General features: G+C 36.7%; 1 protein-coding gene across 1 annotated transcript; it reads right to left on the bottom strand.

Annotated features, from left to right (window-relative positions):
* Positions 1 to 2142: 2142 nt before the first annotated feature.
* Positions 2143 to 12297, bottom strand: LOC143228149 (uncharacterized). The gene is made up of 2 exons (XM_076459464.1): positions 12217 to 12297; positions 2143 to 3521 (listed from the first exon to the last, which is right to left on the bottom strand). Exon 2 carries the CDS (start codon positions 3505 to 3507, stop codon positions 3109 to 3111), a length of 399 nt encoding a protein of 132 aa, XP_076315579.1. The 5' UTR covers positions 3508 to 3521; positions 12217 to 12297; the 3' UTR covers positions 2143 to 3108.
* Between the last annotated feature and the right edge of the window lie 316 nt (positions 12298 to 12613).

Raw genomic sequence — 12613 nt, 5'->3', positions numbered from 1 at the left:
TGAAATGTTTAAGAGTTCTTCAACTGTCACTTTTGAGATAATTCACCAAAATGACGTTTTTACTAAGCCTAAACACTTGACTTTCAAATATGGTTTGATGCCCAATTTTTTGGAGATAACGATAACATCATATTTTGGCTTCACTGATGTATTTTCAAGTTGATGTGTGGCTCTCTGTATTTCTAAGGGTAAGAACTTTATTCAGCACATCAAGGAATTCCTTTATATTCTAATTTCGGTAAGGGCAGTTTTTTTCCAAATAATGTTCGGTATAGTACTTCAGTACGATTGGTAACAGGGCTCTAGGCCTGGTATGTCCTGGTGGTCAGGAAGCTCGACTCACTACTTGTGGATCGTGGGATTGAATTTCCGTCCTACCAGACATGTTCGTCCTTTCAGCCGTCGGGGCGTTATAATGTGACGATTATCCTATCACGCGTTGGTAAAAGCATAGCCTAAGAGTCGGAAATGGATGGTGTTGATTAGTTGCCATCCCACTAGTCCATCACAGTATAATTAAAGATAGCTAGCACAGATAGCCGTCGCGTAGATTTGTGCAAAACTGAAAAGAAGTAAATAGCGCTCTGATCTTTACTTTCAAAAACACCGAGGAAGCTATCAACATCATTCACTTTATTGGGCCTATCATTCATACACATAGTGAACCTGACATTGAATAAAATTTCACTGATTTATGTTTGAAATTTATTTATCCATGGAGTAAAATAGTGTGGGAATAGAGAAGAATACTTGAGTGATCTATTTTGAAGTGTATTTATCCTTGGTAATAAAGTAACATTATGAGAACGTAGTAAAACACTTGACTGATCTATTTTTAAAATGTATTTACCCATCATGTGGCTTTAATGTTAGCCACAAGCTCACTTTCTAAGATATTTTATAAAACTTGGCATTTTGAGATTGAACTCTGTTTTCTTGCTTTTCTCAACAGTTAATACATTAGTATTGCTTTCTCCTAAAGAAAGCAAAAGACCATAAAAGTTATCTCTCACGGACACATAAAGGCGACAATTTAAGGAAGGTTTCATCAAAAGTTCGCATAAAAAGCAACAAGAACCTAGAATCAAAATCACACACGAGGCCTGACTTTCTCAAATACAAGGGCGTAGGCGAAGGAAACTTCCTCTGTACCAGAATTGATCATGGAAACTATATGACCTCTTGTATTGTTTTTTTTTTGTTTTTTTAATTTCGCGCAAAGCTACTCGAGGGCTATCTGAGCTAGCCGTCACTAATTTAGCAGTGTAAGACTAGAGGGAAGGCAGCTAGTCATTACCACCCACCGCCAACTCTTGGGCTAACCTTTTATCAACGAATAGTGGGATTGACCGTCACATTATAACGCTCCAACTGCTAATAGGGCGAGCATATTTGGTGCGACCGGGATTCGAACCTGCGACCCTCAGATTACGAGTCGAACGCCTTAACCCACCTATAACTTCTTGTAATACAATTAAAAAAATAATAAAAAAGTACGTTATAGGAGATAATCTGTATAATAATACACATTTAACTAAAAATAGGCTAATGATAACAGTACTAGTGATAGGCTAACGATAACAGTACTAATGATAGGCTGACGATAACAGTACTAATGACAGGCTGACGATAACAGTACTAATGACAGGCTGACGATAACAGTACTAATGACAGGCTGACGATAACAGTACTAATGACAGGCTAACGATAACAGTACTAATGACAGGCTGACGTTAACAGTACTAATGACAGGCTAACGATAACAGTACTAATGATAGGCTGACGATAACAGTACTAATGATAGACTAACGATAACAGTACTAATGACAGGCTGACGATATCAGTACTAATGACAGGCTGACGATAACAGTACTAATGACAGGCTGACGATAACAGTACTAATGACAGGCTGACGATAACAGTACTAATGACAGGCTAACGATAACAGTACTAATGACAGGCTAACGATATCAGTACTAATGACAGGCTAACGATATCAGTATTAATGATAGGCTGACGATAACAGTACTAATGATAGGCTGACGATAACAGTACTAATGACAGGCTAACGATAACAGTACTAATGACAGGCTAACGATATCAGTACTAATGACAGGCTAACGATATCAGTACTAATGATAGGCTGACGATATCAGTACTAATGACAGGCTAACGATAACAGTACTAATGACAGGCTGACGATATCAGTACTAATGATAGGCTGACGATAACAGTACTAATGATAGGCTGACGATAACAGTACTAATGACAGGCTAACGATAACAGTACTAATGAGTGATTTTTTTGGCTTTTGTATTTCATCCCCCACGTTGATTAAATCATTAATCAACATAAATATAATAAAGCTATGTTTTTATTTATTTTATTATCAAAACTTTCAAATGAGTATAATTTATATTTCTTTGTGGAATTGATTCCAAATTCAGGGATCTATTGAGAAACTGGGTCCGGGATTCTTTTGTATAATGTCCACAAGCCTTATGGTTAAACACTGACAAATCAAGCCCCTTCTCACAAATCTAAAGTACTATCAACGCCCCTGAATTATAGTTTAATGTCCTGAAAAAAAAAAAAACCTTGGAATAATGGTACATTGATTAGATCTGAAATTTAGCTAGAATTGAACTTGTAAGGATAAAAAAAACACTTTTATTTCTGCTAATTGAAACATAGATTAGAAAACAACACCAGAAAGCTGCACATGTTACACATGAGAAACCGGAGGCAAACTACTTTCGAGAATTTCGGAACATGCGAAGGCTGTCCGTCGATGATGTCATACGGATTCGAGTGTTGGTGTGAAGGCTGTCCGTTAATATCATACTGTTTGTTTGTTTTTGAATTTGGCGCAAAGCTACACGAAGACTATCTGCGCTAGCCGTCCTTAATTTAGCAGTGTAAGACTAGAGGGAAGGCAGCTAGTCATCACCACCCACCGCCAACTCGTGGGCTACTCTTTTACCAACGAATAGTGGAATTGACTGTCACATATAATACCCCCACGGATGAAAGGGCGAGCATGTTTGGTGTGAGGGGCATTCGAACCCGCGACCCTCGAATTACGAGTCGAGCGCCTTAAATATCTGGTCATGTTGGGCCCGATGTCATACTGATCCGAGTGCTGGTGTGAAGGCTGTCTGTTGATGTCATACTGATCCGAGTGTTCGTGTGAAGGCTTCCCGTCGATGTCATACTGGTTCGAGTGCTGGTGTGAAGACTGTCTGTTGATGTCATACTGATTCGAAGGTTAGTGTGAAGGCTTCCCGTCGATGTCATACTGGTTCGAGTGTTGGTGTGAAGGCTTCCCGTCGATGTCATACTGATTCGAGTGCTGGTGTGAAGGCTTACCGTCGATGTCATACTGATCCGAGTGCTGGTGTGAAGGCTGTCTGTTGATGTCATACTGATTCGAAGGTTAGTGTGAAGGCTTCCCGTCGATGTCATACTGATTCGAATGTTGGTGTGAAGGCTGTCCGTCGATGTCATACTGATTGAGTGTTCTAGCAGAACATTACACGTAATACCAACTAAAAGATATACTGTCTTCGCAGAAATTCTCAAGTACAATATATATATTTTTCTTCGAAAACATAGAATCATGTTATGATGCTAAACAAAACAAACTACACTACGGGAATAAGACTTGGTTTTGTAATGATACATATAACTGTAACTCTGAGTTTCTGAATTAACATTCGTGGGTAATTGTTAAGAACATACTTATATTTACTTAGCATATATTCTTTGCTAATCCATGCCGTTCAGAATCGTCAATAAAGTATGTTAAACTTTTCAATAGGGTTTAAACCTGAACTCGTTTGTTCTCTTATTTCTTCCACTGATGTTTTATTCAACGTCATTGTTATGGCACACTATTTATTATTACTTAGCATACACATTTGTATCAATCTTCCACAATAGCTCTTTATATAATTTTTAGTAACGACTTTATTATGATGATGTATAAAGCTTTAATTTGGTCGATAATAAAATCTAATAAAGAGTTAAGGCTCGACGTTACATACTTAAGCAGTTAGGATATATTTATTAAAGCCATCAGGGGCTTCCAAGGAATTTTAAACATAGGTGCAGATCATTTGATACTCAAGACTTATAAATATTTACAACAAATATCTCAATGTGCCAGCTAGGCCTAGGTGAGAGGAAATAGAATAACCGTTTCTCCCGATAAAGCCGTAATGAGGAGACATAAGGAAAACTTAACAGAATCAAAACGCAATAATGCCATTTTCTGAAGTATAATTAGGAATATGTGCTACAAACCCTACAAATCTCAACTTGTATGGGATGTTATCAAAGTAGAAGTTGTTAACAACTGCGAAAAGCAACATCAGGATAGGAATTTATAATTTTAAATGCAAATAAATTGTTTTGTGGCGAAAAATGAATGCACACACAAACATATATTTATGTGTGTGTATATATATATTGAAGCACCAATTCAACAATAAAACTGGGTTAAATAACTTTATATTACAAGATGATTTAGATTATCATAATATGGCAAAAATATTTTCTGAAAACATATATGGACTTTATCTAAACGTTTGAAGTGTTCAAGGGTATTATCATCTCGGGTTTCGAGTCTTATAAAAAAGAATGTTTTTCTTTTACACTTATCACACATATATCTTCGAACCAAGATGTGTTACTAGAACCGTAACCTGAATAATAAACAAAATAAAGTTACTCCATTCCGCTATGTGCATTGGTCGGTCCAGAAATGCAAAACACTATCCCACCTATCGTCATGCTATCAGCGTTCTACTTTATTTTCTCTTCAGTAAACCCACTCATCCACCCATCAGTCTGCCTTTAAAACTATTTATTGTAATTGTTATCAGAATTCGTCGTTTGTCCGACAGCAGACTGACTCTCCCTCCGATACTCATGGCCAGGTGGTTAGGGCGCTTGACTTGTAACCTGAGGATCACTGGTTCGAATCCCTGTCACACCAAACATGTTCGCCTAATCGGCTGTGGGGGCGCTATTAGATAACAACCAATATCAACATAAGTTGGTAAAAGAGTAGCCCAAGAGTTGGCGGTGGGTGGTGATGACTAGCTGCCTTTCTTCTAGTCTTACACTGCTAAATTAGGGACGGCTAGCTCCGATAGCCTTCGTGCAACTTTGCGTGAAATTCAAAAAACAAACGAACAAACAAGTCCGCCATTCACCGTTGCTTATCAAGGACAACTGTCAAACTGCCATTTATTTTAAAAAAAATAATTTCTAAATAACATATAGCATACCAAACCGGAAGTTGAAATAACTAGGTATTACAAAAATATTATTTCTAGACAGCATGTAGTACATTAACATGGAAGCTGAAATAACATAATATAGTCTTCTTTAATCCTTCCTCCAGTGGCTCAGTGATAATCCTGCGGGCTTACGACGCCAAAATTCGAGTTTCGATACTCGTGGATGGGCATAACATAGATTGCTAGATAACTCATTGTGTAGTTTTGCTCTCAACAACAGCCAATCAAACATTGTTTAAGTTAGTGAATAGCCAGCCACCTTGTGAGAGATCTGACATTTTTCTCAAACGAAAAAAAAAAATTTACATTTAACACACCTGCTATGGGAAAGACAACGTTATTTTGGGAGTGAAAAAACAAATATAAGCTCAACGCATGAATTATATCCTTTCATACAAAAAACATACACACTTGTAACACGTAATTTTTATTTACATAAAGATAATGTTGTGATTTTGTACTTAAAAATTACAGTTAGAATACTTAAAAACAATGTGATGAAAATGGAAGAGAGTAGCGAGTAGTTGAATTGTATGTTACTAGCCAGTGCATTAGATCCGTGCGTCATGTATTCATGACGTCATATCTGCACTTTGAGAATGGAAAAAAATAAAGCTATCAGTGACGGGAAACGGAGGCAAAACAGGAAAATTATGACCCTTATTGCAAACTTACATGCACACAGGATAAAATTTCGCGAATTTGGAGGTTGCAGATTGCGTAATAAAAAGGTTTTTTCCACTATCATATAATGTTTGTTATGGCCATGATTGTTATGGCCCGGCATGGCCACGTAGGTTAAAGAGTACGACTCGTAATCTGAGGGTCACAGGTTCGCATCCTTGTCGCACCAAACATGCTCGCCTTTTCAGCTGTGGGGGCATTATAATGTGCGGTCAAGCCCACTATTCGTTGGTAAAAGAGTAGCGCAAGAGCTTGCGGTGGGTGGTGATGACTAGCTGCCTTCCTTGTAGTCTTACACTGCTAAATTAGGGACGGCTAGCGCAGATAGCCCTCGAGTAGCTTTGCGCGAAAGTAAAAAAACAAACAAACAAACGTGATTGGCACCAAGATACACACAGCTTATATAGTACGTGATTTTTACAGAAATGTGGTGAATACTTCGAATATCGAACAGTTTAAAGACAAGACTCGAAGACTTTAATTTCGCCGAATGAACTAGATTTGAACTGAAGAAGAAAAACACATCCGTAGAATGCTCTTAGACTACAGATACCTCGAATATGTGATAATTAAGCAGTAAAAAAATTAAAAACATAATTTGACAGCACTTTATCACTTCTATAAGGACCCAGGATCGAGTTATAACCACCATAACCACTAATCTTTCTTAGAACTTCCTTGAAAACGAAAGCATGTTAGAGGCTAAATAGGACATAAACAACCAAGTAGAAATTAGTAATAATTAGTAATTAATGGTAATTAATCATAATTAGATTTATGAAAAGAGAATAGTAAAAATTATTAGCCATGACAGACAGTAACTAATATCATAGCCTACAGATATTTCAACCATTCGCTTCTCTCTTAACTAGCAATTAGGCTTGCGATAATTGTATAGATTATTAATCATGACAACCAGTGACTAAACATACTGTAATGGACTCTTCCTTATACAAGAACAGTTTTTTTATCATCTTTTATTTCTATCTAGAATTCTGTATCCCTAGACGTTCTTTGTTTAGGTGGTTCATCAATGCTAATTAATGGTGTCTGAAGTTGATTATGACACCTAGAGGGTGGCTTTCTTGAAAATTACGCCCTCAAAACGGCCAGATTTAGAACCCAGGATTTGGTTGAAATACGTTGAAGATGTATTCGTTATTTAGTCATACACTACACACAAGATTATATAATTCATGAATCAACTGAATATACAACATCAAAGTGGAAACAGAAAAGACAACATCAAAATGGAAACAGAATAAGACAACAGGGATATATTCTTAGTCGCGATGATTGCCATGACACATAATTTATGCATCACAGAGGCTTACAAGAAATCTACAGATACTGGTAAATACATTTACCAATTGTCCAAAGACGGGCATCATGCCTAGTTTCCAAAATGAACACGAATTGTAATACAGAAAATTCTAAAGAGAAGTAAAAGCGGGAACAAAGAAACACGATATTATCATCCACCTTGAAAAAAGATACTAAAAACACTTGACAAAGAAATAATTAATACAGACAAGCATCAAAAGTATGCAAGAAGAAAAGAGCGCATCAGATCTCTCTGAGTAACAAATACAGAATTACTCAGGCATGATAAAGTCAAAACAGTATTCAGAAACTAAAACACAATACGATTGAAGTTAGTACATACAAAACCACTCAGAGGCCCGGTGGAGAGCAAATACACCATTTACAACATGCATTGAAAATATAGTCACGAAGGCTTTGTAATCCATGAAAGATACAATGTAGGGGCATAACAGACAATCCAAACTTTGTTATTGCGACTTACCTGAAAGAACATGAAACATCACGCCAGAGAAGCCATACAATAAAATGTTTTAGTACGAAAATATTGGGGTATGAACCACACAAAGAAAAAAATAAAGATAAAAGAAATATTCTATATCCACCCAACTGATGATATATTCAGTGAATTTAACATAGAAGTCAACACAACCTTGATACTTCTTTTGAAAACATTCATATAATTAGTTGATGGAAGTATTGATGAATTTAGTTTGGGATGAGTGAATAGCATACCAACCGTTCTATCAAGAAAATCCACGCTCGAACCCCGGCTACCGAATACAAAGTCCATCTCAGGACCTTCTCGAGGAAGGCAACAGATGGGCACTCGAGACGCATGTTATAAATTGGTAAGCAGTTAGTACCTAGTAATAGTAATAGTGATAAAAATATTAGTTAATTAATAATTAGGTTTATGTGATGGATAGGATACTAACTGTGACAATAACTGATATTAACGTTCGTTTTAATACGTTATTAGTTTTATTCACGTGTTTGTGACACAGTTCAATGAGACGTTTTATTCCATTCAAGTGATTAGCACATAACAGTGAAGAAACACCATAATATACAGGAAATTGTTAGATTATGATAAACATTGCCCTCAAAAACCTTTTGTTGACTGAACTGAAGTGTTGGAAGAATGGGTTAATCGTTAATTATTTTTAACTATGCGCTTTAATACTTACCGTTAAACACTGCAACACTCTCTAACATGTTTTGAGTAAAACAAATGTAACAAATACAAATGATGCTTCATTACCCACGGCGGAACGTTTTTTGATGGCAATACACTTCTTTAGAAATACAATAATTGTTTTTATCATTAGTTGAACAGTTGACAATACAATGTTAATAATATGTATGTATGTTTTCTTATAGCAAAGCCAGATCGGGCTATCTGCTGATCCCACCGAGGGGAATCGAACCCCCGATTTTAGCGTTGTAAATCCGGTTTAATAATTAAACGTGAATGCACAAGAAAATGCGGCTCCTAATGTTGAACTCTCAGAAAATCAGCTGTGACTCTCAATGTTTAAGCTCACGAAAGATGGACCTTTTTTTCTTCATGGGTTGTCTCAGAAGAAGCTTGTCTTGAAGAAGGTTTACCTTTCGAAAGCGCTCGGATTTATAGGGTTTTCATTCATTTCTATCAAGACTGGCCTGGCATGGCCAGGTAGTTAGGGCGCTTGACTCCTAATCTTAGCGTCGCGGGTTCGACTCCCCATTACACCAAACATACTCCCCTTTCAGCCGTGAGGGCATTATAAAGTAACGTACAATTATCACTATTCGTTGGTAAAAGAGTAGCCCAAGAGTTGGCGAAGGGTAGTGATGACTAGCTGCCTTCCCTCTCGTCTTACACTGCTAAATTAGGGACGGCTAGCGCAGATAGCCCTCGTGTAGCTTTTCGCGAAATTCAAAACAAACAAACAAAAACAAATTATCAAGACTTCTTAAACCTACATGTCTTTCTAACTTAATGAACGTTTAAATTTATATCATGATATTTTTCTTATGTTGTTAATAGGTTTGTAGAGCTGAGAGAAAGACGCAATACTTTGTAGGTTATTATTAGTAAAGTGAAGGCCCGGCATGGCCAAGCGTGTTAAGGCGTCCGACTCGTAATACGAGGGCCGCGGGTTCGAATCCCGGTCGCATCAAACATGCTCGCCCTCCCAGCGTTGAGGGCATTATAATGTAACGGTCATTACCACTATTCGTTGGTAAAAGAGTAGCCCAAGAGTTGGCGGTGGGTGGTGATGACTAGCTGTCTTTCCTCAAGTCTTACACTGCTAAATTAGGGACGGCTAGCGTAGATAGCCCTCGTGTAGCTTTGCGCGAAAATCAAGAAAACAAACAATTAGCATATTATAGCAACATATGCAAGTCAAGGTATGAAGAACAGTGCAGAAAAATCTGTCTTCACACAACAGATCCTTATTCCATTACGTCATCAGTAACAATCCGCTAGATGTCACCTACAACAAACAAACAAATTAATAAAGTGAAGAACATTTATTGGTCGTTTCTTAAATTGTTTTTACACGTAACTCTCCCCCTTTTACCACCACCAGACACATTGAAAGAGAGTCATAACAAGAGCTGGTATAGATTTCTGTAAGATTTCATCAACAGAATCACCACTGAGAACGAACGTGATTTTTTAACAGCAAATTACATTATCTGACAATATAAAACCTCATTCTATACAATAATTAATACTTTGCTTTCTCACATCCCATTGTGCAGTACCAGCTGTAGTGATTCAAAGTCAACAACTAACTTTCATAAAGAGAGTTCATCGAACTTTATAAGAACGACTCGCATACGCTATTACACTGGCGTGACATTGAAGTTGCGAGACGTGGCGCCAAAGGCGGTATGTTTAGCATATATATACACTTCACGCATGAGCAATTCCCAACCATCCAACCTGCAGAGCTGTCAGGATAGACTTAGAGGAATGCGCTACAGTCTCCTCCGAGAAAACAACAAAGAAACCATAATTATATAACAAGATAGAGAGAAACAAAGGACACAACAACACGAAGAAAGGAGACTTGGGTACTCTTCCACGAAATAAATCAAATTGCACACGACTCCAATGCTGTCTTAAACGACCTGCTGTGCCCTTTGACTCTATCCTCATCTGTAAAGTCCATGAAGACTGGGTTTGTCTCCTGCTATTATTAGCAAGACGACGTCGTCTTACAACCACAAATTTCAGACGTTTTCAGTTATGCTGCAAAATCAGTTATTGTTATTTGAATTCTTTGTTTGTTTCAGCGTAAAGCTACACAATAAGCTGTCCCCATTCTGTTGCCACGAGGAGTAGAATCCCGGATTTTATCGTTGCAGGTTCGTAAACTTACCCCTAACCTACTGAAGTTACAATATGAAAAAGATGACCAAAGAAAATGAAATCGCTATAACTCCCCCCACTCGGCTCGAGGGATTGTGTGAATTTTTCACGAAGTAGTGTTCGTGATTAATCTCAAACTGTTTGTAGAAACTCGTTATCCTCATTGAAGGTTATGGTTTCACGCTATAGGACGTAACCGCTGGAATAATGATGTATGATGGAGGAAGTAGTTCTAAAGGCAGCACGGGAAGTATAACATCGTAAACTTATATTTGACTGTAACTCGATAAATTATAGCCATACGTGTTCGTAAACTTATATTTGACTGTAACTCGATAGATTATAGCCATATGTGTTCGTAAACTTATATTTGATTGTAGCTCGATAGATTATATCCATACGTGTTCGTCAACTTATATTTGATTGCAGCTCGATAGATTATATCCATACGTGTTCGTCAACTTATATTTGATTGTAGCTCGATAGATTATATCCATACGTGTTCGTCAACTTATATTTGATTGTAGCTCGATAGATTATAGCCATACGTGTTCGTAAACTTACATTTGACTGTAACTCGATAGATTATAGCCATACGTGTTCGTAAACTTATATTTGACTGTAACTCGATAGATTATAATCATGACGTGGAAGATAAGCGGAACATATTACTTATGACTACAGCTACTTTATTAAACACCATTTGATCATTTTTTATCACACACCCTTTTTGAGAATGGTTTGTCAATGATTGTTGTTGGGCTTCGAAAACTTAAAGTAAGCTTTTAAACTTTAATGAATAACTATTATGGACATTAATAAATCGTGGGAACACTCATATCAATATAGAAATATTTTGCATGAAAAATAATAATTATAAAAAAAGGACACAGTGTTTTAGGACATTTCATTAAATATCATGAAAATTAGAGAAAACAAAAACCAAACCTTTCGACCTTCTTCGGCCATCGTCAGGTTCACAAAGAAAGAAAGGATTACCAACCGGTAGCTGATCACATGTTTGAAAGCGGTTGTGTAATTGAGTGTAGGAATGTAGAGGGCGTGCTTAGATGTTGGATTATATTTATTAATTTAATTCATACGTTTTCGAACACTGCCAATCAAATAAACACAACATAACCATAGAAAACACCCAGATTCTAAATAAATAAACAAACGTAAAATTAAAGAAGCCTTACTTATACAATAACTCAAGCCCAAAATAAACCAATACAAAGGAACACGTTTATATCTATATTAATAAGTATATCCAACATCTAACCACGCCCTCTACATTCCTACACTCGATTAGACAACCGCTTTTAAAAAACAAACCTTCCCCTAAATTCACGGACATTTAACGAAACTGAAAATATTCCTTCTTTCCTGGTTCTAGGTACACGAATTTTAAGTCATCATCCATCAGCAACCTGTCTTCTACATTAAACTACCTCTTTTTCCCTCTTAATCAATAATGAATGCATTCATTTGTAGGGAAAAAAACTCTGAACATTCCACACATATATATATACTTACTTTGAAGTAGCACATTTTCTGAGTGAGAGATGTTGGAAGTTTTCTGTATATGTTTCACTATTGTAATTTCGGTTGTGCGTTCTGTAAAAAAAGAAGGAAGAAAAACGAAACGTGAAGAACATTTATTAAACTGCCTGTTGATTATATATAAATAGCGATTGTGGTAGTTAAAAGTACGTACCTCTCGTACACTACTAACATTAAATGTTTTCAGTGACAGATAGCTTTAAATGAGGATTGATAAATTATTATCTTTTCTTATAGAACAATAGTAGCAACCAGAATTAATTATAAAACAAGAGTAACTACAGCAACCATAATTAATTGTAGAACAATAGTAGCAACCAGAATTAATTATAGAACAAGAGTAGCTACAGCAACCATAATTAATTATAGA

This window comes from Tachypleus tridentatus, chromosome 10 (genome assembly GCF_004210375.1).
Source record: "Tachypleus tridentatus isolate NWPU-2018 chromosome 10, ASM421037v1, whole genome shotgun sequence".
NCBI lineage: Eukaryota > Metazoa > Arthropoda > Merostomata > Xiphosura > Limulidae > Tachypleus > Tachypleus tridentatus.
The sequence above is the reverse complement of the archived record's forward strand: the minus strand, read 5'-3'. Positions and strand labels throughout refer to the sequence as shown.

Coding starts and splice junctions, on each gene's coding strand:
- LOC143228149 (XM_076459464.1), bottom strand. CDS start 3,507: ATGACATCGACGGACAGCCTTCACACCAACATTCGAATCAGTATGACA.